This window comes from Mirounga angustirostris, unplaced genomic scaffold (assembly GCF_029215605.1).
Source record: "Mirounga angustirostris isolate CCGP_5_RB_7025 unplaced genomic scaffold, mMirAng1.0.hap1 SCAF_13, whole genome shotgun sequence".
Classification (NCBI taxonomy): Eukaryota; Metazoa; Chordata; class Mammalia; order Carnivora; family Phocidae; genus Mirounga; species Mirounga angustirostris.
Window position 1 is genome coordinate 41,416,029 of NW_026991721.1, and position 27,795 is coordinate 41,443,823.

Below are 27,795 nucleotides of genomic sequence, written 5' to 3' on the forward strand. Positions count from 1 at the left end.
AGAAATTCAGCAGAGTCTCCCTGAAAGAAGGCGGGGATTAACAGAAGGAAAGAGAATCCTGGAAGCATAGTTCATTAATGCAAAATAAAAAAGATGTAGCAGAAAGAAATGCTACTCAAGGTTAACATACTCAAAACGTATGGACAGACTGTGTTCTGAGAAGCACATGGCAGAAGGGCTTGTCCTCACAAGGCTAAAAAGGTCCAGACTCCAGGAGCATCACAGGAAACCCTCCCTAGAAGACAGAGGTCTTAAGGCCTAAGCAATTCTCCGGAAAGAGGCGGGGACAATAGCTTTCATGATTTAGAACTAGAGTGTCTGTGTATCCTAATGCAGTTTTTTATTTTCTTATTTAGCCCTAAAGGAATTTTAAAAAACATATGACCCCTTGCACGTTTTTTTTAAAGATTTCATTTGACAGAGAGACAGACAGCGAGAGAGGGAACACAAGCAGGGGGAGTGGGAGAGGGAGAAGCAGGCTTCTTGCTGAGCAGGGAGCCCGATGTGGGACTCGATCCCAGGACCCTGGGATCATAACCTGAGCCAAAGGCAGACGCTTAATGACTGAGCCAGCCACCCAGACGCACCACCCTCACCCCGCACATTTTTAATTTGACAGGTAAAATTTTTCATCATAAGTTTCAAGAACAAAGTTGGAAAGGATATAATTTCCAGCAGATTGTAGATATCGACATAAAATAAGACCATTACATCACTGTTTTAGATGCGTTCAGTGGAATTTAAATACCAAAACAACTTGATGCCCTCATCATCCCCTTAAAAATGTATGAATAATCTTTTTTTTTAACATTGTGAGCATTTTGCATCTTTTCTTTTCATCCTTAGTGTTCCCAATCCAATCCCTCCTCAGAATTTTATCTTAATGTAATACATTTAAGTTTCAAAGTGTTTTATGGACCACCCTTGTCTTATTTATCACTGACATTTGAAATTTCATTTTATTTCCTGTGACTATCAGGCTCTAAGTGCTTAAAAATACTCTCTTCTTGGGGCGCCTGGGTGGCTCAGTCAGTTGAGCATCCAACTCTTGGTTTCGGCTTAGGTCATGATCTCAAGAGTCATCGGATCGAGAACCACATCGAGCCCCGCGTAAGGCTTGGCACTCAGAGCAGAGTCTGCTTGAGATTCTCTCTCTCCCTCTCCATCTGCCCCTCCCCCTGTTTGCACTCAAAATAAATAAATAAATAAATAAAATCTTTAAAAAATACTCTCTTCTTGGTTGAGTTACTGTTACAATTATTATCAGTACAATTGGTCAAAACAACATAAATTACAAATTTTGATTAATAATTACAAATTATAAAAATTAAAATGTTATAAATATATGTCTTAATGAGATAAATGGGGCTTTGTATCCTTTTTAGGCTTTCTCATTAATTAATGTATACATGATTGAATATTGACTTAATGCTATATTTTTAGATGTAAACCCTGAAAAATCTTGTTCCCATAAATCCATAGAGAGGAATGGGAAGAGTTTATATAGCCAAGTTGCTCAGCCCTTTGAGCACATTCTGAGTTATGCAATCACATGGTGAGCCATCATCAAACACCATTTTTAATGATCTGCCAGTTGATAACTCCTCTAAATTGGTAAAAGCAAAGAATTGGAAACCACTTGACTTGCAAAAGCATTTGTTACCCAATCATTAGAGTTGTTCATTCACTATCTCAATTTCTGGGAAGAATTCCAAAAGTACTTTACCAAGACTTTTCAAATAATTATTAATTATACCCATTGCTCTTTCAGTTGGAGCACCTTGGGTTATCCAAATTATTCAGAAAGGATTAGGAAAATCAAAATATTATTACTTTCATTGCCAATACAATTTTTAATAAAATATTTGTGTTTGTTTCAAATATGTTTTATCAAAACTTTGAAGTTACAGCTTTTGCTTATTTAATTTATGGAAAACGCCCACCCTATAACCTAATTGGCAGACAGTTCTTTCAGCCAAGCCAATCAGCCAAGACAACTTTTTCTCAATATAGAACTGACTTCATTTTTAATTACAAAGTGTTTAGATATGTTTCAAGAAATGCTAAAACAACACTGACAAATAATTATAGAAATCATTCTCCAAGGGAAAATGCTAAAAACTGTTAATATTAAAATAATGTAGAGCTGAAATAAAATTTGGTTTATTTGTATATATTATAAAGCCAAGATAAAACAATTTATTAAACTTTTAATAATGCAAGGCAATATGTAGCTAACATTGTAAATTACTTATAAATCTAGGAATGTAATAAAAAGGCATTGTATTTTTTCAGTAAATAGGTGGGTATATGTATTGAAATTTGGTGTTCATTTTAGGAATAATTAAAATTTCAGAATAAAAATATTAGAAATTGGGGCACCTGGGTGGCTCAGTAGGTTAAGCATCTGACTCTTGGTTTCAGCTCAGATCATGATCTCAGGGTTGTGGGATCGAGCCCCATGTCGGGCTCCATGCTGGACATGGAGCCTGCTTAAATTCTCTCTCCCAGGCGCCTGGGTGGCTCAGATGGTTAGCATCTGCCTTTGGCTCAGGTCATGATCCCAGGGTCCTGGGATCGAGTCCCGCCTTGGGCTCCCTGCTCCTTGGGAGCCTTCTTCTCTCTCTCTCTCTCTCTCTGTCTCTCATGAATAAATAAATAAAATCTTAAAAAAAAAAAAAAGATTTTCTCTCCCTCTGACCCTCTTCCCACTTGTGTGTGTGCATTTTCTCTCTCTCTGAAATAAATAAAAAAATAAATATTAGAAATCATTTGATTATTTTAGTAGCTCAAATGATCAAACTTTCCTACATATTTAAAGAAGGAAAAAGGTATTTACTGCTTAAATCTAATTAGTCCAGCTGCTAGCAATTAATTTTATCTTTTGCTAACAAGAAGTAGAAATTAGTATAAATATTTCACAAAATAATGTTGACAAAATAAGCTTTAACTGCTTTCTTAAGTAATGTGTACCATATCTGAAAAAAAATCATGTAAAACTTGCATCTGTGGATTTTATCCAATATATCTTGAAAAACTTAGTCATTCTCGAAAGTATTACAGCATTTAAAAGAATCGATATCATTAACCTTTAGAATCTTTGGCTCTTCAAAGATGTTTTCCTTCCCAATGAATGACATATCCTAGGGTTGAGTATGAGATATAGTTGAAAGGAATTGCTTGCATTTAAATTTGTGCCCCCAAAAGCCATTTTGAGTACTTGATGTGTCCAACCAGTTCTCTCTTTGCTTTGTCTAACAAGAAGTAGGCACTCAAGAGCCTTGCACAATCTGGGAGTAAATAGAGATAGAAGGGAAACGATAAATTGAAAACTTTCAAAACCACCCCTCTTATACACACACGCTACCATTCTACCATATATCTCCACACTGGGCAAAACACAATTTCTAATGCCTTTCTCAACAGAAATATGTAAGAAAAAGCACAGAAATAATTCATGGAGGCCTATGGGTTTATGGTTCAGGAATGAAGACTTCTTCTTTGATCTCCCCAATCCTACTGCCACTCCAAGGTTTTACACAGCAGGGCAATGCGCTCTAAGATTTGGGATGGGTGGGAGTACGTCCTTCTTTTGGAAAGTAATAGAAGGGATGTTAGAAACTGTGTATTATTGGGAGGATCATTTTGGGAAAAAAAACAAAAATTGAAGATCTGGAGATAGATTTCCTTAAAAGTATATATGCTTGCATTTCTTCTAGAAAATCTTTGGGAACCTGGAGAATGCGATGCCTTTGAAGTGGTCTGAAGACTTCTAGCCAAAGGTACTTCAAGAAGCCCAAATCAATGCAGCCTGGGGTGGCAGAAACAAAGTGTTTAGAGGGGAGCTAGAAATTAAGAAATGTTGAAAATGCTGGATGGGAAAGTATGCAAACCAAGCAAGTCATTGGGAAGAGATTATAAATGCCTGACTTTGCAGGAAGAAGTAAACATATCAAATGCCCTTCTGTGAAGAAGGAGACATTTTTCTCCCATATGTAGTAAACATGGTGCCGCAGTTAACCTATGGTGGATGCTTTTCCCCAGTGAATGAATTTCCACAAAGCCTTGTGGATGATGGACAACTGAAATAAACTGATCTCCTACCACAGATGCCATCAAGGTGGTGCCTGTTCCCAACCCTCTGTTGCTCCACTGCAGGTGAGGATGTGTTAAGGCCGTTGGCAACTCTAAGATAAAGTCCTAGCATGAAATGTTGCCTGGAATTCCTGCCTTAGGGGCTGAGGATTGGTCTGTTTTAACTCTCTGTGAGTGCAGGAGTAGTGCTGTGATACTATTGTGTATCCAAGGTACTAACTAGTTCAAGCATGGTTGGGAAAGACCAGTACAAATTGAGCCTGGAAGGAACCCCTCCCACTGCTGGAGAGACAGCCCTGACTACAGCTTCCCAAGAAAACATGACCACACACACACTGTGATGAGACCCTTCTGGCTAAGATGAGCACAATAAGAAAATGGAAGAGAATTATATTAATGTTAAGTATTTGGGACTTTGAATTATTCCTACAGGTAAAGGGATGCAGGGTTTTTGCTTTTTTTTTTTTTTTCTTTGACCTTATTTTCTCTCCAAGAACTTTACAATGAGACACACTATTTCTAAATTTTGGACATCTTTCTATTTCTCATCTGGCAAGCACAGATTATCTTTATGTTACAAGTTAGTTGCATTGCAGCCTCTGATTACTTATATTGGACAACATAGCTGAGCAAAATCTGAGAGTGGGAAATAGGACCGGAAAGCAAATTTTGAGCTTTAGTTACAAAACGTCCTTAGAGCCAACTTAATGGATGTAATATCATGAGTCATTTTCAAGCCTTCTGGGAGCAGAGTCTAAATTTCCTACTGTGATTCCACAAGGATCTACAAAGAGGTAGGGGTTGTTATTTGGAGGAATGGCTTCACGAAGGTGGGAAATATCTTCCCCACTGGCGACTGACCTCCTCCCCTGAGGGGCTCAGCCACACTCCAGCCACACCACAGCCCAATGGATAAGGCCAATAAGACATTTTAGGACAGGAATGGTCAACTACTAAGGGGCACTACTTGGTCCCCACTACTCCTGTTCTCTAGTAGGGATTTCAGCAACACACCTCTGCTAACTTCACTCCCTACCTTTCTATGTCACCCTACCGAGAAGGTAGGGATGAGTTTGTGAGTTTGGAAGGAAGGAACGAGTATGTTCAGCTTAGCACCTGTCTCTCTTCTCTTAGGAAGCGTCCCTCTGGTCTGAGCTCTGTCACAAGATAGGTGCTTGTCCCTCAGGTGAGGCCTGAGGCTGACCAGCTGTGCCTAGGACAGGAAGGGGAAATTTAGCTGTGAGATAAAGTTTTAACTAGTTCATTTAGCCACAGAGCCAAAGATGCATTCCCTAATCAGTTTTATTAGACTAAAGATGCTATTTGAAACTAAAATCAGAAGTAATAGATGGAATAAAAGGATAAATTAATATAACACCTACCCACATGAAGCTGAGTCAAGGACTCAAGGTACAGGAGAGAGCCAATTTATTCAATAGAGAGTCCCCTAGAAGTCATTTTTGAGTAAATCAATTTTTCTAAGTTAAGTCTTCTCTTACCTCCCACATAGCTAATCCTTTATTCCCAGATAGATTAATCATCAATGTTCATTAATTTCCTATTGGTGGCTCCTGACATTTAAACTTTAAATTTTTCCATACCCACCAAGTAGTTAAATTATCTTAATACATGATTCATTAGGTGACCAGGGGGCTCTTTTAGCAAAGCGTGCTGTGAGCTTCTCTTAAGGCAGAGCAAGTCTCGAGTGAAGAAAGCAGCTGACACAGTTAGAAGAGTGCCACCAGTTACTCATGGGTTGTCTCACTTAATCCTAATGACAACCCACTGCAGAGGTGAGGACAGGAAGTAACTGGCCCAAGTCTGCATATCCAGTAAGTAGAACTGGTGGGATATGAACCCTGATATGCATTCAAACTCCACGCTCAGTCCCCTACCCCACCACTCCCATGTCCATAGAATGCCATACTACCAAGACTGGAAGAGACCTTGCAACTCACTCATCTCCTGCCAATGTCCTCTGGGCCTGGCTTGGCCAGCTCAGGGACGGGGACTTCTGAACATGGCCCCCTGCAGGGCAGCCCTGTTGTTAGCCCTAACCCATAGAATGTCCTCTAGATTTGGCTGCTGGCCTGAGCTCCTTCTTCCCTTCAGGGTCCCCAAACACAGAATGCTGGAGGTGGCAGAGTGTCCATCCTTGGACGAAACATCCTCTGCTCCTCCACCTATTGCCCATAGACCTTGATCTTCAGCCTCTCCTCACCCTTTCAGGAGCCTCCTCGGAGTACAGCCATTGCCAGTGATGCATCTGGGGTCTAGAACTGGACATGACATTCCAAGATGGAGCACAGCAGTGCAGGGTAGCACTAGATTGTCGCTGCCCTCATCGTAAGCATTGTTCTATCATGGATTATTTTTGTGTGTGGTGGGGATAGGGGTGGGGAGGTGGCAAGAGCACTCTTCCTCTGCTCAAGAGCCTCCTGAGTGCAAAAAAAGTTTTGACCAAATTGCATTTCCTGAAAGGCCAGCATCCCAGAATAAGTGATCAGGTGCTTTAAGAATAAAAAAGATTTGCTGTAACTCTGTAAGTTTGGAACATATTGCTTAATATTCATTCATTAATAAGTCTTTATTGAGTGCCTACTGTAGGAGAGGTACTATCCTGGTCACTAGATATATATACCCATGAACAAAACAAACCCAAATCCCTGTCTATGGAAGCTACAGATCAGACGAGAAATACTATGAATGTGTGAAGACCTTTTAGAAGACTCTCAATGCAGAAGAGCATATCATAGGGAAAATTCCGATGCAAGGACATAGGCTTAAGTCCCTTTATGTCAGGATACCTCAAATATGGGATCCTCATATAATTATTAACATCCTATAGAACGTACAAGGTCACCAGTTTAAGAAACACATGCTTACAACGCTGAACACAGATCACCTTGCCTTCAGCCAATGTATCTCCTTATGTCACTGCCATTTGTCTGGAAACATCCTAATATATGTTTAAAAACAACAACAACAACTAAAGATCAGCCAAAAAGTATTATGAGCACAGGGAGCCCAAACAATAGGAGGGCATAGCAGACACAACGGTGCAAGCTGGGAGGAAAGAGGGCTTATCGGGAAGCTAAGGAATATGCAGGGCAGACAAGGAGAGGGAGGCCAACGGGAGGCCAAATTTTTTTTAAGATTTTATTTATTTATTGTCAGAGAGAGAGAGCACAAGCAGGGAGAGCTGCTGGCAGAGGGAGAAGCAGCCTCCCTGCTGAGCAAGGAGCCTGATTCAGGACTTGATCCCAGGACCCTGGGATCATGACCTGAGCCAAAGGCAGAGGCTTTGACTGAGCCACCCAGGGAGGGGGGCCAAATTCTAAGAAAGGAGCAGCTGATCCAGCTCAGCTCCCAGGCAAGCATCAAATGACCCAGGTGGTCAGACCCGGGATGGGCAGGATTTAGCCAGGCAAGCAGAAGGACCAGATCAGGAATTCCACTGTGAATAAGATCAGGATGAGGGAAAAACCAGAAATGGGCCCAGCAACCCCAAGAAACCAGCTACATAGCCCATAAGGTCCAGGCAGGCTCCAGGCAGAGCCCAGGGAGCTTTCCCCAGGGTTCTGACCCAGACCATGGAAACGACACCCTACCCCATTGCCTCCTGGTAGATTGACTACTTCCAAACCCGCTGGCTTCTGTTTATAATCCAACATTACTTTTCAAGTTTAGCCCTTTTCACTGAACCTGATACTTCCAGGCAAAAGGGCGCAAAAGTCGCATAAAAAGCATCAGTTGGCACGTGTACCCCTGCTCAAAAACACCTCCAGTCTCCCCTTCCTCTCATGACTATCTTCAATACCCCTGCTCTTCACTCCCTTGGCTTTTCCATCCACTTCAGCCCCATGTTCCACAGGGACCCTCTGGGACTCGAGAGCTCAGTCTGGGACACCAGCCCCAGCTTGAGCCACCACCCACCCTGCACGCGTCAGTCAGCATCTGCACATCAACTCCAAGGCCAGCCCCAGCAGCCCAGCCCTTGGCCCTTCCTTCCCCTCATCCCAGGCTCCTGGGACAGAGCGGCCTCTTGCAGATCTCCGGGGGCGGGGGGGTGTGCAGGGTGAGAAAGCGTGGGGCCAGCTGCACTGACCAGCAGGTGAGCCAGGTCAGAAAAGCTAGAATGAGCCAGACACACAGGAAGGAGAAAAAAGGAAAACTCTGGGCTCCCTGGAAAGGCTGAGTCTGGAGAGAAGCTGATAGGGGAAGGGAATTGCTATTCGTGGAAGGCTTTTATTTGGTGGTGGGAAAAGAATGGCAAAAATGTAACACAATATTTCTGTAACTATAAATAACATGTAAATACCTTTCATAATGAAAACCTTATGGAATCTGCTTTTCTGGGAGGCTCTTAAAATAGGAAAAGGCAACGGAGGGAAATAACATATATTTAACCCACACTATGTTGTTTGCTTAATCCTCTCACTTTTCTTCTGGGGAAGGTTTTCACTTTGTAGATGAAGAAAATGAGGCCTTTGAGATGTTAAGGCACTTGCTCAAGGTCTCACAGTGAGCCATAGTTTGAAAGTAGATCTATCTGGTTCTAAAGCCCTCGTTCTTTCTAGAATCAGGCACAAGCCTGCTTAGAGGCGGGGGCTGGACTATATGACCTTTCTAGATTCTTTTCTATTGCCGGATTTCTGGAATTGGCTTGTTCCCCACAGCTGTCTCAAGTCTTTCAGGACAATACGGATCCATTGTGTGTACTATGGACAATAACTACAGAGATTTAAGGTGTCAGGGACAATGCTGAAAGTACAGTTGGGAAATGCCAGCTTCTGCCACGGCCTCGCTGTGTGACCTTAGGTAAGTCTCTTCCCTCTCTCGGCTCCAGTTCTCACATCTGGAAAATGCAGATCTGGGCTAACTCGGCAAGCCTCGAGCTCTAACAATCCTGTTTGCTAGGTGCTAGGGTTCATTTTGGTAGCCTGAGGAGGGTGTCCCCCGAGAAAGGCACATCAGAGCTTCCCCCAGCCTGGCCGCGTGCCTCTGCCCCACCCCCACCCCAGGAGTCCACGCAAGTGCCCCTGTTGGCAGCCCAGCCCACACCAACCTGCACCTCCCGGGTCAGGGCCAGCTCCAGCAGCTGGCCGAAGTGCTGGCCCAGCGTGCTCAAGGTCTCACTCACACAGGCCTTCATCGACTTCAGGACATGCTCATTCTCAACCTGGAGGCACCTGGGGAAAAAAAATCATGGCATGGGCCACGGGGACGAGCAGGTATTCAGCCCAGAGCCATTGCAGGGGCCAGATTTGGGCCTGCCGCAGGCCTGCGGGTGTGCGAGGAGCCTAGGGAGACGTCATCGGCTCCAGGGGAGTCAGAGATGGAATATTCCATAACCAGCTCATCCTTGGCCAGAGAAGTGCTGGCCAAAATGGGAGCTAAAAGTCCAGGTCACTAGGAAGAAAGTCCGAAAGAAAGTGGTCCAATCCATACCTCTGGGCTTCTAGATGAGAGAATCCGCCGTCATTGCACCAGGGTCTAGGGATGGGGTGTGGGAGCTGCGGGGCTGGGGTGGGGGGAGGGGGGTGCTGCTGTTGCTAGGTAGGCTGGTACTCACATGCAAGATGTATGGGAATAGTAATGACCCTTGAAGAAATGGCTGTTTACAATGGCTGTCTACAGAAAGGAGCCTTAAAAATTTTCTCCCCAGGTAGGAAAAACAGGGGGTGGGTCAGGTTTAAATTTACCCCTAGGGCCTGAGAATGTTCCACTGGAAGGCCAAAGACCAAAGACCCCATGGGGGTCCTAGGGGGTGCCAAGTCCCATGTTTCTCTTACAGGGCATGGGGGCTAGAAAGAGTAAGGGAGAGTGTTAACATCCACCTGGGTGTGAATACATGTGAGGCTGAGTGTCTGTATGTGTCTAAGTGTAAACATATGTATGTTTACGTGTGTGAGATACAGAGAAGAGAGTGTGAGTGTATCTCTGTGAATATATGAGTGTGTGTTTATATATCTATGTAGGGGCAACTGTGTCTGTGAAATCCTTGTCTATGTGTCTGTGTCGGGTGTGAGTGTCTGCTTTCACCTTGCCTTGACTTTAGGGATCGGGGGAGGGGGGTGCTTCCCAAAGCTACAGGAAACCTTTTCTTTTTTATTAACCCTCAATAATCCTCTTTTTTCCTATGTGTGGGCTTCTTCTCTTTCACTTTCTTTCTAGGGCCTAAAAATGGGGCAGAAAATCCCAAGGGAGTCTTTCCAGGTTGCTGATAAAAGTCAGCAAAAGGAAAGTCCTAGAGCACCACCAGGCCTCCCCACTCGCTCTCTCCCTCTGGAAGAAGATACCAGCCCCTTCCCCTGCCTGAGGACAGGCTGTCCAGTCTCACCCAGCATCCAGATTTACCTCTCTGTGATCGCTGAGAGCTCTGAGCATTTCTCCATTAGCAGTTTCTCAATCTGTAGAAAAAACAGAAAAAGTTTATTCAATTCAACAAGCATTGGCTGAGGACTGACTTTTGTGTGGCGCCCTCTGGGATATAAAGATGAAGAATCCAATCATCTGATTTTGGAAACAGGCACATCAACCATAACACAGTGTTGTATGGATGGCAAGACAGCATCGTCAGCTTCTTTGGGAGCTCAAAAAAGAAAACCAAGCACTTAGTTATGCTGGGGATCTGAGGAGCTTCCGAGAGGAAGGGGCATTTGGGCTGGGCTGCAAAGGATGAACAGAAATTTACTGTCTCCAAAGTGGAGCAAGGAAAATGGTAAAGCAGTAAGCTGGGAAGTGAATGCCAAAAGAAAGAAACACAATGACAAGGGGATTTTCAGTGCTTCACTATGGGCTTGGAAAAGAAGATTTCAAATCATGGGCTTCGGAATCAGAAAGACTTAGACTGAATTCACTGTATAACTTTGGGCAAGTTACTTAGGCTCTCCGAGTTTCTGTTTCCTCATCAATACAGTGAGGACATCACACTAGCTAATATTTGTTCAGCAACTGCTTTTATTTTTTTTTTAAAGATTTTATTTATTTACTTGAGAGAGAGAATGAGAGACAGCACAAGAGGGAAGAGGGTCAGAGGGAGAAGCAGGCTCCCCGCTGAGCAGGGAGCCTGATGTGGGACTCGATCCCGGGACTCCAGGATCATGACCTGAGCCGAAGGCAGTCGCTTAACCAACTGAGCCACCCAGGCACCCTCAGCAACTGTTTTTAATGTTTTACATGTAATAACGTGGTAGTCCTCACAACAGATCTATGAAAAAGGCACTATTATTATACTCATCAGAGTGATGGAACTGGGGCACAGAGAAGGTAAGTAACTTGCCAAGGTCACACAGCAGAGCTGACATTTGATCCCAGACAGTCTGGCATTAAAGTGGGTGCACTGCCCCACCGTACAGCCTCTCGTAGTGGTTCTGTCTGCTTCGCATCTAGTGCAGGTTAAATGAGATGGGTGTGTGAAAACACCTAGCTCGAAGCCTAGGACATGGTAGGTACTCAGTAAAGGTCCTTACTATCTTCCCTGCTTTTTGGAAGTGGAGGAAGGCGCTGGGGCAGGAAAAGTTCAACCTCCACACACTTTGGACCCACGCTTCTAGAAGGCATCCCCCTTCCGAGTGCCCACCCATGTCCATCCCGGGGCAGCTGACCTGGCCCATCTCCTGTGAGGAGCTCCTGCTGCCAGTGCTGTACTCGCTGACCATGGAGCGGGCATGGCAGGTGAGACGCACACTCATGCTATGGACGCGTGCCCAGCGGTCCTGGGCGAGCTTCTGCCCGATCCTGCGCAGCTCAGTGCTAATGACCCAGCCCCTCTTGAGAAGCAGCTGCAGGGGGTCTCCGGGGCCAGGGCCACCAGCCAGGATGACATCACTCTGTGCATCTTCCTCCAGGCTGATGGGTTTTGCCTGCAAGACGCACATGCACTCACATTCGGTCATGAGCTTCAGGTCCTCCATCCAGCGCTGGACCGAGTCCACCTGCATCAGGTGCAGCCTGCAGCCGGGGAACAGCATCACAATGGCTGTCAACACACCACAATTTCCAAAGGTTTCCATTTCGGGCCATCTGATGTTTGCGAAGCACCTACCATATGCTCATCACTGTCTCTTGCGCTCACTTACCTTAACCCTCTGATCTCCCATTAACTCCAGCTCACAGATAATAAGACTGAGGCACAGAAGTTTTGGAAGCAGATGACCAGACAAACAGCAGGCCATGAAGTCTGGCACATTAGCAGACTACACTTACAAGAAGAAGAACACAGAAATAGCCTCGATATCAAATACTGGTTATGTCGTTAGGAGCTATGGCACCGCTATGTGGTCAGAGTGTGAAACTTTTTATTTATTTATTTATTAAGATTTCATTTATTTATCTGAGACAGAGAGAATGAGAGACAGAGAGCATGAGAGGGAAGAGGGTCAGAGGGAGAAGCAGACTCCCTGCCGAGCAGGGAGCCCGATGCGGGACTCGATCCCGGGACTCCAGGATCATGACCTGAGCTGAAGGCAGTCGCTTAACCAACTGAGCCACCCAGGCACCCCGTGTGTGAAACTTTTTAAAATAGTGCTTTCACAAAGAGTGGCCCAAGACAAACATGATTAGAAAGGGGGTAGAGAAGATGGAAGAACATCTGATCATCATGTTCTAGAGACAGAGAGCTGAAGCAAACTGACCTAAGGGCTTCTAAGAAGCAGGAAATGAACTAGTCACTCGCTCACTGACTCATTTACTCTGAGAACACTGCAGTGGACAGCTGTTTTTTTCCTTCTAGGATCCTTCCTCCTTCTTCTGTCAATAGCAGAGGCAAGTTACATTGCTGCCTCTTGGTGTGGCGGCCTGGGTCTCGGCTGTTCCCTCCTCCCAAACACAGGACTTGCAAGGCTGCTAAATCACGGCGCCTGAGAACCAGCACTCGGCACAGAGGAAGCCTGTGGTGCTGGGTGGGGAAGAGCTCTGGACCCCTTGGGCGGGACCCACTCACACCCCCTTCTTTAGGCCTGGAACGGAAAGGGCCATGGAAAGGCCACAAAAGGAGCCAAAGGGGATCAGTGCCACCAAATTGCCCCTGAGCCCTTCCCGGGAGGCCTGATTAGATGTCAGACTCGCCATTTTGCCGCCCCAGCCACCCCCAGCTCACACAGAGGCACACTCCATTCTTGTCCTTTAAGACCTTTAAGAACTAGAAAGAAAGTGGGATTTCAGAAGCTGTGTTAATTAAAATCCTAGTTGATTTATCACTTGGCCGCTAAGAGAAATGGAATGACAAAACTATTGATTTCTCTAGTAACTGCGTTATTTGGGCCTGCGAGTGTCTGTGTTTGCAGATATGAACTCATTTAGGTGTCTGTCTGTATTATCAGTATGCCAGTGTCTGGATGTCTGGCTTGGAGCTGGTGTATCTCTACCTGCGCAAATCGTCCGATGATTGTGTGTGCTTATAAGCCTTGCATCAGATAAACTCGATGACTAAGAACAGCTGGGGTGGGCCTTGAGCGTGGGCTGCATTTAATGACTCAATCCCAAAGTAAAGAGTATAGAAAGGGGACGGAGGAAAAGTAACTTTGCAGTGGAGAAACCTGACATAACCCCATCCTACTCAAGTGATCAAAAATGAACCTCACTGCTCATCAGCCACATTGACAGCATGTACCGTACTTCTGATAGGATCTGATGAGGAGGGCTTTCTTCTCCCAAACATATAACCTTAGTCTCATCATAGGAAAGGCCTCAGGGACCGGCGGAGGGACAATCTACAGAATACCTAATCAGTACTCCTCAAAACTGCCAGCATCATCGCCAACAAGGTAACACTGAGAAATTATCAGAGACCAAAGGAGACAAAGGAGATGTGATGACTAACTATAACAGGATCTCCTGGGTAGAATCCTGAAGCAGAAAAGAACCTTCATGGAAAACTAGTAAAAGCCAAATGAAGTCCGGAGTTTAGTTACTAGTAACAGACTAATAATGGTTCCTCAGTTGTAACAAATGTACCATGCTCACGGAAGATGCTAACAATCAAGGTAACTGGGTATGTGGGGGGCCTACAAGAGCACTCTGTACTATCTTTGCAAATTTCTGTAAATCTAAAACTATTTTAAAATTTGAACGTTTCTTTAAAGAAATGAGGTTCCAGGGAGAAAGGTAGAATCCAGCTGACAGGCCTGAGGGTTCCTTACTCCATTCCCCCCCCCAGGAAGAATTGCATTTCCATTGCTTTTCCTGAAACAGGAGCCCAGGCTGAAACTGGCTGTCTCTCTGGTTTTGTGTCATGAGCCTCACGGGAGGAAGACCTAGAGAATGTACCATCCACTGGAGCTGTCCACTGGAGCAATCCAAGCTCCAGCAGACAGGTAGGAGGAACCTAGCTAAGGAGCCAGGAGTGGAGGCTTCCTCAGAGAACCTGGAAGTAGAAGGAAAGGGAGTCCCCGGTTGGGCTAGGGGATGAAAGTTGTTTTCTCAGGGGAAAGGAACATGGCAAGCCTAGGTTGGCTTTGTCTTCCAGTTGGCCCCATGATCTGCTCTGGAGCCCACCAATGGCTGATCCCAGGCAGGCCTCCTGGACCTGCATCAGGGAGGCTCCCTCGGGCAGAGTCAGGCCCTCAGATGCCTCATAATGATCCTGCTCCCTCCTTAGTTGCCTGAACAGGCTTTGAACCAGAGCTCCCTGGGGCTGGAACAGCCTACTGTGGAAGGAAGGGCCTTGAGCATAAGAAAAGCTTCCACAGGCCCAGGCCAGCAAGGCTTATACATTAGCATGCAGGAGCATAAAGAGCTGGCTCTGCTACTTATAATCTGTGTGGCTGAAGGCAAGCTACTGCTGCTTTTTTTTCCCTTTTTCTGAAATTTTTATTGAAAAACATATGCACATAAAGGTGAATAAATTATAATATCAAGCTGCAGTTTGACAAATTTTCATAAGGTCGACACACTCACGTATCCAGGAACCAGGTAAGAAACATTATCAGGGGGCACCTGGGTGGCTCAGTTGGTTAAGCGACTGCCTTCGGCTCGGGTCATGATCCCGGAGTTGTGGGATCGAGTCCCACATCGGGCTCCTGGCTCAGCGGGGAGCCTGCTTCTCCCTCTGACCCTCTCCCCTCTCATGCTGTTTCTCTCTCTCTCTTTCTCTCAAATAAATAAATAAATAAAATCTTTAAAAAAGAAACATTATCAGCATCCTGGTAGTCTCCCTTGCGCCCCCTTCTGGTCACTCCCCAACCAGGATAACCTGTATCCTGACTTTCTTAACAACATACATTAGTCTCTTCAGTAAGTTTCTTAACCTCTCTGAGCCTCAATTTCTTTATCTGTAAAATCAAGATTATAATAGAACCTTCCATACCAGATAGATGAAAGAATTACATTAAATGGTGAATGTGAGGGACTTAGGACATTGCATGGCATAAAGAAATGCTCAAAAATGTTACTTCTCTTTGCTGTCCTTCCCCCATGGAATGCTTCAGCACCTACAATAATTACCATCATAATGGCTAGAAGTTTCTGAGCACATGCCACATGTTGAGCCCTGTGCTAAGTGCTTTACGGGAATTATTTAATTTACTCCTCAAGACAAGTGTCTGAGTTAGTAGTATTATTATTCCCATTTTACAGATAAGGAAGCCAGGGTGAGAGAGGTAAAAATCACCCAGGTAGAAAGTATTTGCACTCACATTGAAACTTTGGTCTCTCTCACTCCAGAGTCTACTCTTAACTTCTTAACCTCTTTGCTTTGCTGCTTCCTGCTCTAACAACCCTTCAAAAAAAAGACGTCAAGAAGCAGAGAGCAAGATGAGACAGCCTTAACACAGGGAGACAGGAAGGACAATTTTCCCAAGCAAAGAGTTCTGGGGCTGCTTATGAGCAACAGGAGGCAGAAGGGAAGCTGTGAGCCACTGGCTCTGCCTAAAGCTCTGGGGTACAGGGTGGGCCAGGATCCCGGGCCCCAGAGATGCATTCACTGCTTTCAGGCCAAACCCACTCCTGGCTGCCCAGTGGCAGGAGTCGCCTTCCAGGGGAATAGCCGCAGAGGCGAGGACAGACAGAGGCGCCTTCGGAGAAAGCAGAATCTGGTTTTCTTTAAGAATAAGCTTAAAATAACTTCTATTTCTAGAGATTGTTTAAACAAATACCTCCTCTTTCTCCTCCAAGGAGCAAACAAACATACTAAGAAGAATAAAGTGAGCAGATTAGTAAGCACATAGATCCCTGCCTCCTCTTAACCTCATTCAGTGCCTAGGCCTCAGGCCCCATCAAGCAGGTGCAGACCCCCTTAGGTCCAGGGCCAACTCCAATAGGGCCAGGAGGACATCAAGAGGTTCTGACCCACCAGCGTGGAGGGGAAGATGGGTTGGCTGCTCAAGGAATGTATATACCTCCCACCCAGCCTGATTTTACCCAGTGTGCCCAAATTACAACTAAACCATTGAGACTATAATATAATTGTGTTTAGCATTTAAAAAAATAGAGAACTGAATGAAAAGCAATTCTGAAAACAGAGGAAAAGGGAAAGTAGACAAAACCCACCAGGAATAATAATTAATATTTATTGGACCCTTCTAGTACCCCAAGGATTGTATCATTATCATGCATTATTTTATGCTCACAATATCCTGATTAAGTGCACACTTTCCTTGTCTCCATTCTACAGATGAAAATACAAAGGTGCAGAAGACTTATATGACTTAAGAGAGTCAGAGCTCCCTGCAGACAACCTGATTCCAAAGACTATCTACCTACTGACCACACTCTACAGTTTCTCCACCTGTCTCTCTCTTCCACCAACTTTGAGGTATCCTCAAAGGCCGGCATTGACCTCTCTCAGCATCACCAGCACTCAGCACAAGGCCTAACACATGGTAGGGATCAGTAAATATTTAAGCGATCAAGTAAACCAGAAACTGCCTGGGAAACATGGATTGTAAGCCTTGCCACACCAGCTGGAAATATTTTCTGGACTTGTAGGGGTGTTACAAGATGAGCATGAGTGCTCTGGCCTGACACATAGGAAGCCCTTGAACTCACGCAATCCTCTGTACTGAACTACGTTTCAGGAGACGTGCATACCAGCTTTGGCTGGCACGTCAGACAAAGTGTAGATGAGCTCCCTGCAATGTGGTACGAGTTTAAGAGTTGGGTAAGCAACTACATTCCACAAAAGCCAGCATAATAAAAACTTACATAGTAAATAGAACTACGTGAGCAGATGTCAGCAGACTCAGAGAAACCTTTTGTACAAGTCATTTTTCAAACATTCCTGTACTCCACTAAGCAGCGCTCTGGTTGCCTAAAGCTTGGGTCCTTCGCAACCACTGTCCCAATTCTCAGAACTTCCAGGCAAATGGTAAGGTGTGGATATAGATACTCAAGCCCTGGGGGAGGGGGCTGGCTAAAGGGAGATCTTAGCTCTCACGGGAAGTGCCTGTCCCCATAGGACACCAGCAACAAACACAAAATATCCTCACCCAGTTCAGTAAGCCTTAAAACATTAAGCAGTGCCTCTCAGACAATCCCTGGTTGACCTGATTCACTGAAGCACTACTGATGTTAGGCATGTGCCAGGCTTTGTGCTGGTCCCTGCCCTCAGGACACTCACACCATCTAAGAGGAGAGACAGACATAAATAAATGTAACCCAACCTCATTCTCATCCCAACACCATGCACCACACATCTCAAGCATTTCCAGGAGTCTCCAGAGTTCATCTCATATACAGTTGACCCTTGAACAACCCAGGTTTGGACTGCACGGGTCCACTTACATATGGATTTTTTACAGTGCAGTACTGTAAACGTATTTTCTCTTCCTTATGATTTTCTTAGGAACGTTTTCTTTTCTCTAGTTTACCTTATGGTAAGAATACAGTATAGGATATATGTAATATACAAATGATGTGTTAGTTGACTTTATGGTATCAGTAAGGCTTCTGGTCAATAGTAAGCTATTAATAGTTAAGTTTTGGAGGAGTCAAAGGTGACATGTGGATTTTCCACTGTGTTGGGGGTGGGTGGTTCAAAGGTCAACTGGAGATTCTCCCCCCAAATCTGTCATCTTTTCTTCCTTTAGCACCCCTACACTGGGTATTACCCTGGCTGTCAGGTCCTGCCAGGCCCACCCAGCATGGCTACCTTTCCTTCCGAGGGTTCTCATGCTGTCTGACTCCACTAAATATCTCAAGCTGCTCACAGTCACCACTTCTTCTCTTACTGCTGTGTCTTCTGGGAACCATCATGCCACCATCAGAGCCAAGCATGCCACTGCGTCTTCTAAGCATCATGTGGCTTCTGTGGGGTATCACTGTTCCCATCAGAGCGTAAGCTCGGGAGCTGGATTGCCTGGATTAAATCCCACATCTGCAACTTGCTATCTGCATAATTTTGGGCAAGTTACTCAATCTCTCTGTGCTTCAGTTCCCTCATTGGTAGAAAGGAAATGATAATAGTACCCAGCCCCTAGGCTTTTTGTGATTATTAAGTAAAGTGACTATCTACATATACATACATATGCATATATGCAAATATGTATATTACTTGCTTAGAATAATGCCTGACAGGAAGTATTATACATGTTAATTGTTATTAGAGAAGTTTCAACTAAAGCAGCTGTTTCATCAGAATTTAATTACTTCAGAGTAGAGAAATAAGGAAAATTCTGGGAAGATGGCCATCAGGACAGCAGTTTTTAAATCTTTCTAAATCCCCACATGAGAAACTGACAAACAACAAAGATAACAAAGCCAAAACCCTATGGATAAAATTTACAACAAAACTAGATAATAAAATATCCCCACAAACCTCGAAATACAAGCAGGTGGGGATTGACCAGTCACAGCTACAAGACCTGCTAGGAGTCATCTGTCCAAGAGGAAGGAGGAAGCAGTGGGGTGGTGTCTGATGAATATGAGAGAGGAGAGCCCCGCCCCCATAGTCACTGGGTATTTATTGGAAAACATAGCATGACCATTCAAGAATAGTCGCTGAACTAGAAGGGGATTTGCCTCTCCAATATCAGGTGAGTGCCAGGCATCTACCAAGAATTCTCAAAACTGACCCAGCAGGAATCTCTTCTCTGTTATAACAAAGTGCCATATGGAGAAGAAATTTCTGGGAGCAAAATCAGAATTGAGCAGGACCGGGACCTCAGAGACAAAGGTGAGCGATCCATGGAAGGGGTGGTAGCGGAGTTGGAACTCTCAGAAAGCAGATCACCCAACTTTAAACCTTACACAAAAACAAAGCTGGAGGGGCGCCTGGGTGGCTCAGTCGTTAAGTGTCTGCCTTCGGCTCAGGTCATGATCCCAGGGTCCTGGGATCGAGCCCCGCATCGGGCTCCCTGCTCAGCGGGAAGCCTGCTTCTCCCTCTCCCGCTCCCCCTGCTTGTGTTCCCTCTCTCGCTGTGTCTCTCTCTGTCAAATAAATAAAATCTTTAAAAAAAAAAACAAAGCTGGAGCTATATGGATTGAGAACAGCCTCCCTGCACCCCGCCTCCCTCTAAAAGTTCATGAAAACTAATTTCACGTAAAAATAAGCAACACAAAAAATTACTGAAGTCTCATCCCATGCATAATCATTTTAAAAAGAGAATAAATAAAATAAATAATATCCCTACAATGAGAAAATACCAGGAAAATAGTCTCACAAAACAGAAGGAAATGTAATGTACTAGTTCAAAATGAATTTAAAATTTTTAAAAATGATGTAAGATGTGAAAGAGAAACACAAAACCTCAGAAAGGAGATATCTTAAATAAGAAAATGTCATCTTTGAAACAAGATTAAACAAGAAGAAAACGTGGGATAATGCCTTAAGAAAATCAAATGCAAAAAAGAAAAAAATGTTTTAAATTTTTTTAAAAATGAAGAAAGAGATAAAAATAGATTTGTGAGAAAGTGACAAAGACTGACGATGGGCAAAGAAGATCAAACATAACATACAATAAGAGTTCCCGAGAGGGGTGCCTGGGTGGCTCAATCGGTTGGGCATCCAACTCCTGATTTCAGCTCAGGTCTTGGTCTCAGGGTCATGAGTTCAAGTTCTGTCTTGGGCCCCATGCTGGGTGCAGAGCCTACTTAAAAAACAGAGAGAGAGAGTTCCCTAGGGAGGAACCCAAAACACAGCAACAAAATACATGTGAAAAGCTATGAGCTGGGAGAATGTTCCTGGAAAAAAAATATTGTTTCAACTATATACTGAAAAGGCATACTCTGTACATGAAAGCAAACATACACATATTCTAGTAAGATTACTGGACTTTTAAAAAGAAAGACAGGAAATCCTTTGTTACTTGTAAGGAACAAAAAAAATAATGCTATCATCAGTTTGGTTTTTTTGTGTGTGTGAGGGCAACACTTTATACTAGAAAAAAAAGTAGAGTGACTTTTTTTTAATAGAGAAATAAAATGTGAGCCAAAGACCTTATATTCAGCCAAAATGACTTTCGAGTATGAGGTGAGCAGGAAGTGACCTCAGCACCAGCATGTTGGAGGACAGTCATTCGAGATCTTGGATACTGGACACTGATTCACACAGATGACGAATGAAAAGGGACAAAGATGAGCCCCCGATTTTTCACTTGAGCAGAGGACAGACAGGAGAAACAAGTTCAGAAGACAGCTCAGTATGAGGCATGTTGAGCCCAGTGGGCCCATTTCTTCCTTGGAGTCCAGTCCCTCTCTCTGGACTGTCCTCACGCAGCACTTCATTCCAGAAACATCCAGGCACTCCCAGCATCCACGCAGGGTGTATGGCCCACACACTCACATAAATCCCACCCTGAATGCTCATTCAGTCCTTGGTGCCCACTATGTGCGAGGACTGTTCTAGCTGCTTGGGATACACTGGTGAGCAAAACAAACATCTCTGCCTCTCCCCCTAGGGCAGGGGGCAGTAAATATAATAATAATAAATATAATGAATGAAAAAGAACAGAATATGTTAAAAGCAGACCATTTCTCTCTGAGTTAGAGTATGTATGGATGAGATTGTTCCTGCAGGAGGCAGGGAAGTAACTGCCATTTTCAACGAATGGTCAGGCTCGCTGAGAGAGTCCTGGGCAAAAGCTTCTGGGTGGTGGGAGTATTGAGCACGTTGAGGGTACTGAGTAATCCAGGCAGAGGGACCAGAGTGTGCAAAGGCCCTCCTTGGGAGTATGCCTGATTTATTTGAGAAAGGGTAGGGAGATCAACGTGGCTGGAGCAAGGGAACAATGAGTTGGACGTGAGCTCTGATCTAGGCTAGATCACAAGGGGTCGTGGGAGCCACTGTGAGCACTCCAGGTTTCCCCTGCATAAAGAGGAGCATTCCTCCCAAGCATCGGAGGAATCTTGTCACCAGATGTCAGCTGGGTCCGCCTAGCTCCTACGCCTCTCTACAACCCAACCTGGAAGGCTGTCTCACTAGGGGCTTTGTAAAAACAACACATTGATTCATTTAGTGTGACTTAACCTCGCTATGCAATGAATTGTAAACTGTTTACTAAACAGTTAATTTAAGCACAATTATTTACGCAACAAGCTATAAATAATTTACAGTGTGGTTAGGGTATTAACTTCTAACCCCTCTTCACTAAGGCCCTGGTGAGGCCCCAGCTACTTGGGGCTAGAGGAAATGTTGCTTCTCTGATCTTGTTCAAATCTTCCAATGTTTTCATTGCCCTGCTTCTGATCCACCCTGAATCCCACACTGAGCTGCATTGGCATGGGGCCTTTCCGTGCACTAGGTCTTTGCAACTCTCCATCCCTAACTGCTCCAAGTTCACGTTGCCAGTGGAGAGCCTTCATGGCATGTGGTGTTGGGCAGCTCACAGAAGTCCTGTTCCTAGCTTGCAACTGACCCATGTGGGCAATGCCGGAACCAGGAAGGAGGCTTTCTCTCCTACAGTGGACTCTGCAAAATGGCTCTTGCACCCACTTATTATGCTGGGGTTGGTCTCTTTCCCTGTGTGATCTCTGTGTTCTCAGCCATCTCTGGGGCAGACCCTCTGCTCCATGCTATAGTACGGGAAAGAGTTTTCAGATTGTCTTCCAGAAACCCCCACTTCCACTATTCACCCTACGCACTTTGATATATGTGTCCCCTAGCATTTTCTGTTCATTAAACTGTCTGGTATAACATGGTAAGAGAGAGTTAATCCCTACATTTCGGGTATTTCCAGATATTTCCAGGAGTATGGGTTAGGGGAAATGAGGCCCGCCAATATACCCTGAGGCTAATAACTAGGAATAATTAGCGAAGGGGGCATGGATAATGCCACTAAGTCACTTTGCCCCATCCATTTCTCCAGGTTGTGGCTTTCTATAGGAGGGTCTGAAGGCAGGGAAGAGAGCTGACCACTCTAAAAAATCAACTTAAAAAAACCTAGCATAGTTCCAAACATGCTATAAAGAAAACTTTGAGTACCTTGCTCGAGCCAAGCATGCATCAAGTGCTTGCACATACGATCCCTGTCTTGGATTCACAGAAACACTCTTTAGTATCCCCATTTTACAGAGGAGGGAAAACTGAGGCTCAGAGAGGTCAATGGCAGAGCCTAAATGTCACTCTAGGTCTGCTAACTCCAAAGCCCATGTCCTCACCACCCACCCCCCCAGTCTGTCCAGGACCCCAGTGGAGTGCGCTGTTGTTTCAGAAAGCCAGGGAACATGAATTTGGCTCCAGGTAACTATTTCCAATCCAATAAGCCGGTATGCTCATTGGACAACTGCCCACTCTCTGATGACTCAGAGCCTATCTTGTTAACTCTGTCAAACTCAGGCAGCTTAGATGTGCCCGAGGAAGAAGGGGGTGCCAATTAACCTTCCCTGGCCTTTCATTAACTCAGGAATGACTCATTTTTAACCTCTTAAAAGGCTCCATGTGTGTCTCAGCATTGCCAGCGTACGTAGGAGAGCCGGGATGATGGTACTGACAGCAAAAACACCTGATGACACACCATCCCCCGGGCCCCCTTCCCACCTCCGCCTCTTCACAGCCGCGCGCTCATGCTCACAACACTTGCCTCCCTGGAGTCAAGGTCCCCTGACCTGCCTTCCCCCTCCTTCCCAACCTCTGTCCCAGCCACGTGGAGTTCTCTCAGTCCCTCGGCCGTGACTTCTAGCCCCCCTAGCCTCTGCACAGGCTGGCCCCTCTCTCCCCATCTCCTCTTCACCTTGCCGATGCCCATACACCCCCGAAGTCTTGCCTACGTGTCTCTGCCGAAGTAGGTTGCTCTGACTCCGAGGGGAGCTTATGTCCCACGTGTCCCACAGGTCTGTAGCACTCCGTCGTTCCCCCATTGTGACGCCAGCCTTGATTGCTTCACTACTGGGTTCACATCTGCTTCATCCACTGGACTCTAGGGGCAGGGCTCATGTCTGTCACAAGGTCCCTACGTGGCACCCTAACACAGGACCTGGTACATTGAGGATGCTCGGTGTATGTTGATGGAACTGAACTAGGAATCCAGTGGGAATAATAATAACCAAAACTGTAGTGCGGCCTCACTGGCTCGGAGTGAGAAGCAAGATAAAACCCTGAACCACGACTGCCAACCTTTATGAAGGCTGGGCTTTGTGCCAACTCTCCTGTGGATGGCTTTGTGGGTATTATCTTATTTGTTTCTCATAATGACCCTACGAGGAGGACATTCTCATTGTCTTATGTTTACAGTTAAAGAAACCGAAGCTTGGAGAGGGAAAGTGAACTATCCGACATCCCCCGCTGGTAAGGGGCAGAGTCTGACTCTGAACCCAGCCCATCACACTCTAGACCCCACGTGCTTAAGCGCTACTCCAGGCTTTAGGAAAGGTCGGGCCCTGTCCAAATGGCATGTTTAGCACTGTCAGGTAAAAATTATAAATGCATTCGCACACACACAAGTTCAGCGTTAGCCTGCCCTCAACCTTCACAGCTCTCCCACAGGACCTGATGTGTAGACTAAAAAGGGTTTAGCTTTGTCTTTCCCATTCTGTTCTCCTTCCTTTAAGGAGAGTCTTTTCATTTGCCAAAGTGGAACGTTTAGGAGAATTCACAGATCGAATATGTCAGTTGCCATCCTGGTACCTCTGCATAGTTCTGGAAAATGCAGTTGACAGTAGACAAATCACCACTAGAGGGTTTTCCAAGAGCCAGTCTACACTATGGGCAAAACTCTGTAGATTCAACAGTGTCCAGTCCCCACCACTAGGACCCCATTGCCTCCACCACACCCTCGCTCCACCTCCAAGCCTCAGGCTCTGACCAAGGTTCTCTATCCCCAGTAGTGGGCAGACTCTGAGGACCAAAGATCCTTCATCTTGGGGGTCCACGTGTGGAGCTGCCCTCCAAAAGGGCCCCTACGGGCAGAGGCCAGAAGTTGCCTGTCCCATCAAATCCCACAGCTGGTGTGTCCTGGGGCCAGGCCTAGAGCCCTGATGTCCTAGTGCTTTCTGCGTACCTGCTCACCAGCCTGTCCTAGGAGCTGAGGACAAAAGTAACCAGGAGAAAATTCCAGCACTCACAGAGCTCAGCTTAGACCCCGAACAGGCAAGAAAGCACCAGGAATCCACTCTAGTGGTAATTCCGACAGCAGCTAACGTGCAATGAGCCCGGCAATGTTGTAAGCCTTCTCTATGCATTATCTTTTTTATCCACCGCCCGCCCCTGCAATGTGAAAGAGAAAACTATTATTGCCCCCATTTACAGATGGGGAGACTTCTATCAGAAGAGGTCACATGGTGAGTTAAGTGGTAGAGCCATTACTCAGACCCAGTCTGCGTCTCTGCTCTTATCAACTAAACACCACACGGTCAGCACGAAGCCGTCAAGAAGCTGTGAGCACGACGGCCGAGGACCACAGGAGACAGAGGGCCTGACTTGGCCTGGGAATATGTACACAAAGGAAATGACATTTGCCCTGGTTCTTAGAGAAGAGGAGTTGGCCAGGATGACAAGGGCAAAAAGACCTCCGCACAAACGTGGAAAAGCCTAGAGGCATAAAAATAGAAATAGGCCAAGGAGTTTCACTGGACTCAAGCATGGGTGTGTCTCTGCCCCCGTGGCCAGGAAGGGCCTAAAGGGAGAGATAGAAGACAGGTGATCAAAGACCGGACTTGATTAGGAATTTGGACTTAATCTTAAAGACAATTTAGAGCCACTGAAAACACTGTAGAGCAGGGCAGTGACCTCATTGTGCAGAGAGTTAGCAGAAACTGGACCAGAGCAAGGTTAACTACAAGACCGAAGGCTGACCTACCTGGAGCTGGTGGGCATAAAGCAGAGAGAGGATGGAAGCCTGAGCTTGGCAGTAACACAGGAGAGGAAGTGGCTGGTCTGGGAAGGAGAGGAGAGGATGTGAGAGTGAAGGAGGGAAAGGAGCAAGGCTGGCTCCTGGGTGTCTGGTCTGGGTGAGATAGAAAACCCACGCAGGGAAGAGCTAGGTCTCATTTTGCTTGGTTCTAGGGCGAGGCATGATGACAAGCGGGATACACAAGGCCACAGCAGATGGGGGGCCCAGGCCTTACAGAGAGGTCCATCAAGGACGCCCCCAGCTTTCCCAGAGAGGAGACTAGGCCTGGGGAAACTGGTATGGCCCCACCACAAGTCAGTCCACTCCCAGCCTCGGCCACCGTGCCGCCACATAATGAGCTGCTCTTCTCAATTTTGGAGTCTAGGGACTGCAGCTCATTAAGGTTTGGACTGAGTTACTGCTGAGCATCCCATAATTGCATAGCTCGCCTGACTCTCTGTCATTAGCTCTCGGCTCCCTGGGCTCCACCTCTCCTATTGGATTTGCTGACTGACCCCAACATAGAAAGTCTGGCTATAAAGGGCAGCCCTCGCTGTGTAGTGGGGACTGCCTGCTGGTCCTGAACCTTGCAACTCCCAGTGGTTCAACCATCCTCAGCCCTAAACTTCGAGCTGCCATTTCCCTGCGGAAATCTTTCCTTTGCAACTCCAAACGACTGATCTGATTACTCACAGAGAGGAAGGGAATTGAAAATCGAGGTCAAAGCAGATGGGCTGGCAACAAGTCACATTCCCTTCATGGTAGAAAATCACCACAGTCAGGACAGGGTAGGGTCTCTGGCCAAGGAGCCTGAGGGGCCAGGGGCCAGGACTGGAGTTGGATTTTCTCAGTTTCCATCACGAACTGGAATCTGAGCCTGATGCTGTCAAGATTGCCCCCATGGCTGGGGAGCAGGGAGGGCATCGCAGACAGTGAATGGGACTCCCAGGAGCCCTCCCAGTTCTCACCAGAGCCCTAGAGAGAAGTGGATGCCTGCTCCCTGAGTAACCCCCTTGTTCTCTGATGGCGGCTTTCCTGGACATCTGGAAGAAGGTGACCAAAACCTAAAATCTGGGTTTTCTGCAGTCTGGCAGATTCCAAACACAAAGCCAGATGTAACCACAATCATCTCAACATACCAGGGTACTGGTAGGAATGATTTTTTTTTTTTTTTAAGCTGGAATTATCCAGGGTGGAGTTGGAATAGGGGAAGGGAAGAGTGTAGTCTCATACCAAGAAATTGCAATATGAAACAATGGGCCCCCTAAACTGTTTCTAAATCAGGGGGAATTAACTACCCACCCAGCAAGCAGGGAGGCTTATCAACAATAAAGCACCTTCCATGTACCAAGCGCTCTTACCTTCGGCCCCTAACAGCACATTGATGGTTGGAGATCACCATCCCCATTTTATGGTTGTAGAAAGAGGCTTAGAAGCATTACATGACTTGTCTAAGACCTCACTGCTAATAGTCATAATAAAGTTAACATGGATCAAGTGTTTATTACATTCTGGGCTCTGTGCTAAGGGCTTGATTCAATCTTAATTGCTCACTTAACCTTCAGAATAATTCCATGAGGTCCACATAACTGAGATTTGGTAGGTTAAATGACTTGGCCAAGGCTACACACTGGGTAGATAGAAATAAGAATCCAGGCAATATGAGACCAGAGTCTGGCTATGATTATGCTATGCTCTTTGATGTCTTTAGCAATTGAGCTGATATTCAAACCCTCAAATGTACAGCCAGCACCCTCTCTACTATGGTAGACTGACCTTCCATGACATATCGATACATTTTTAAAACTTATAATCATTAAAGACAATGGTGTGTCCAGTCATTTTTCAAACCCTTGCCCCATTTCTTTCTGGGAGAGAATTGGATGCATGTTGTTTGAATTCAGGACAGAACTGTGGCCCACTGGCCCCATCATCACATACCTCTGACAAGTTTGCACCGGAAGGACTATCAGAGCAAGGAAGCCAGGGAGACCATGCAAACGGAAGAGGGAGTGGCCCTCTCAGGACTTCCAGCTGCAAATAGGTTCCCTCCTACCCCTCCTTGCCCTGCCTCTGCTTCTGTCTCTTAGACGGCCCCCTTCAGTCATCAAAGCCCATCACTGGGGAAATGCAGCTGTGCCTGACCCTTCAGATACCAAAGGGAACAATTTTTCCCAGCTCAGCAGACCCACGCCCTAACCCCCAGCTGCTCCTACCAGTTCCTCATCCCTAGCTAATCCGACTGGCCTGGCCATCCAATGCTCCCCCAAAACACTGGGTGTCAACAGTTTATGGAAATCTGTGCCTACAGTCTTGTTGGTTCATTTTAAGCTCTTTTCACTTAGAATGGAACTTTATTCCTTCAAAGTCTGAGATTTGGATTCCTCTGCCTTACCCTAGTCTACCCTCTGGGTGGAGAGTTTTCTGCAAAAAGAACACTTCACTATGCCAAGAACACTTGGTAACGGCCTCCAAACTTTACTGAGCACCCCGA

The 27,795-nt window shown here is 45.7% G+C and overlaps 1 protein-coding gene across 2 annotated transcripts in view; it reads right to left on the minus strand.

Annotated features, from left to right (window-relative positions):
• Positions 1-27,795, minus strand: part of INSC (INSC spindle orientation adaptor protein) — a 151,101-nt gene that overhangs the window by 56,223 nt on the left and 67,083 nt on the right. For both annotated transcript variants that reach the window (XM_064576796.1, XM_045894076.3), the window contains exons 3-5: positions 11,706-12,051; positions 10,456-10,508; positions 9,164-9,287 (exon numbers count right to left, since the gene is read on the minus strand). In XM_064576796.1, the coding sequence (XP_064432866.1) occupies positions 9,164-9,287; positions 10,456-10,508; positions 11,706-12,051 (523 nt within the window). The remainder of the gene's footprint in view (positions 1-9,163; positions 9,288-10,455; positions 10,509-11,705; positions 12,052-27,795) is intronic.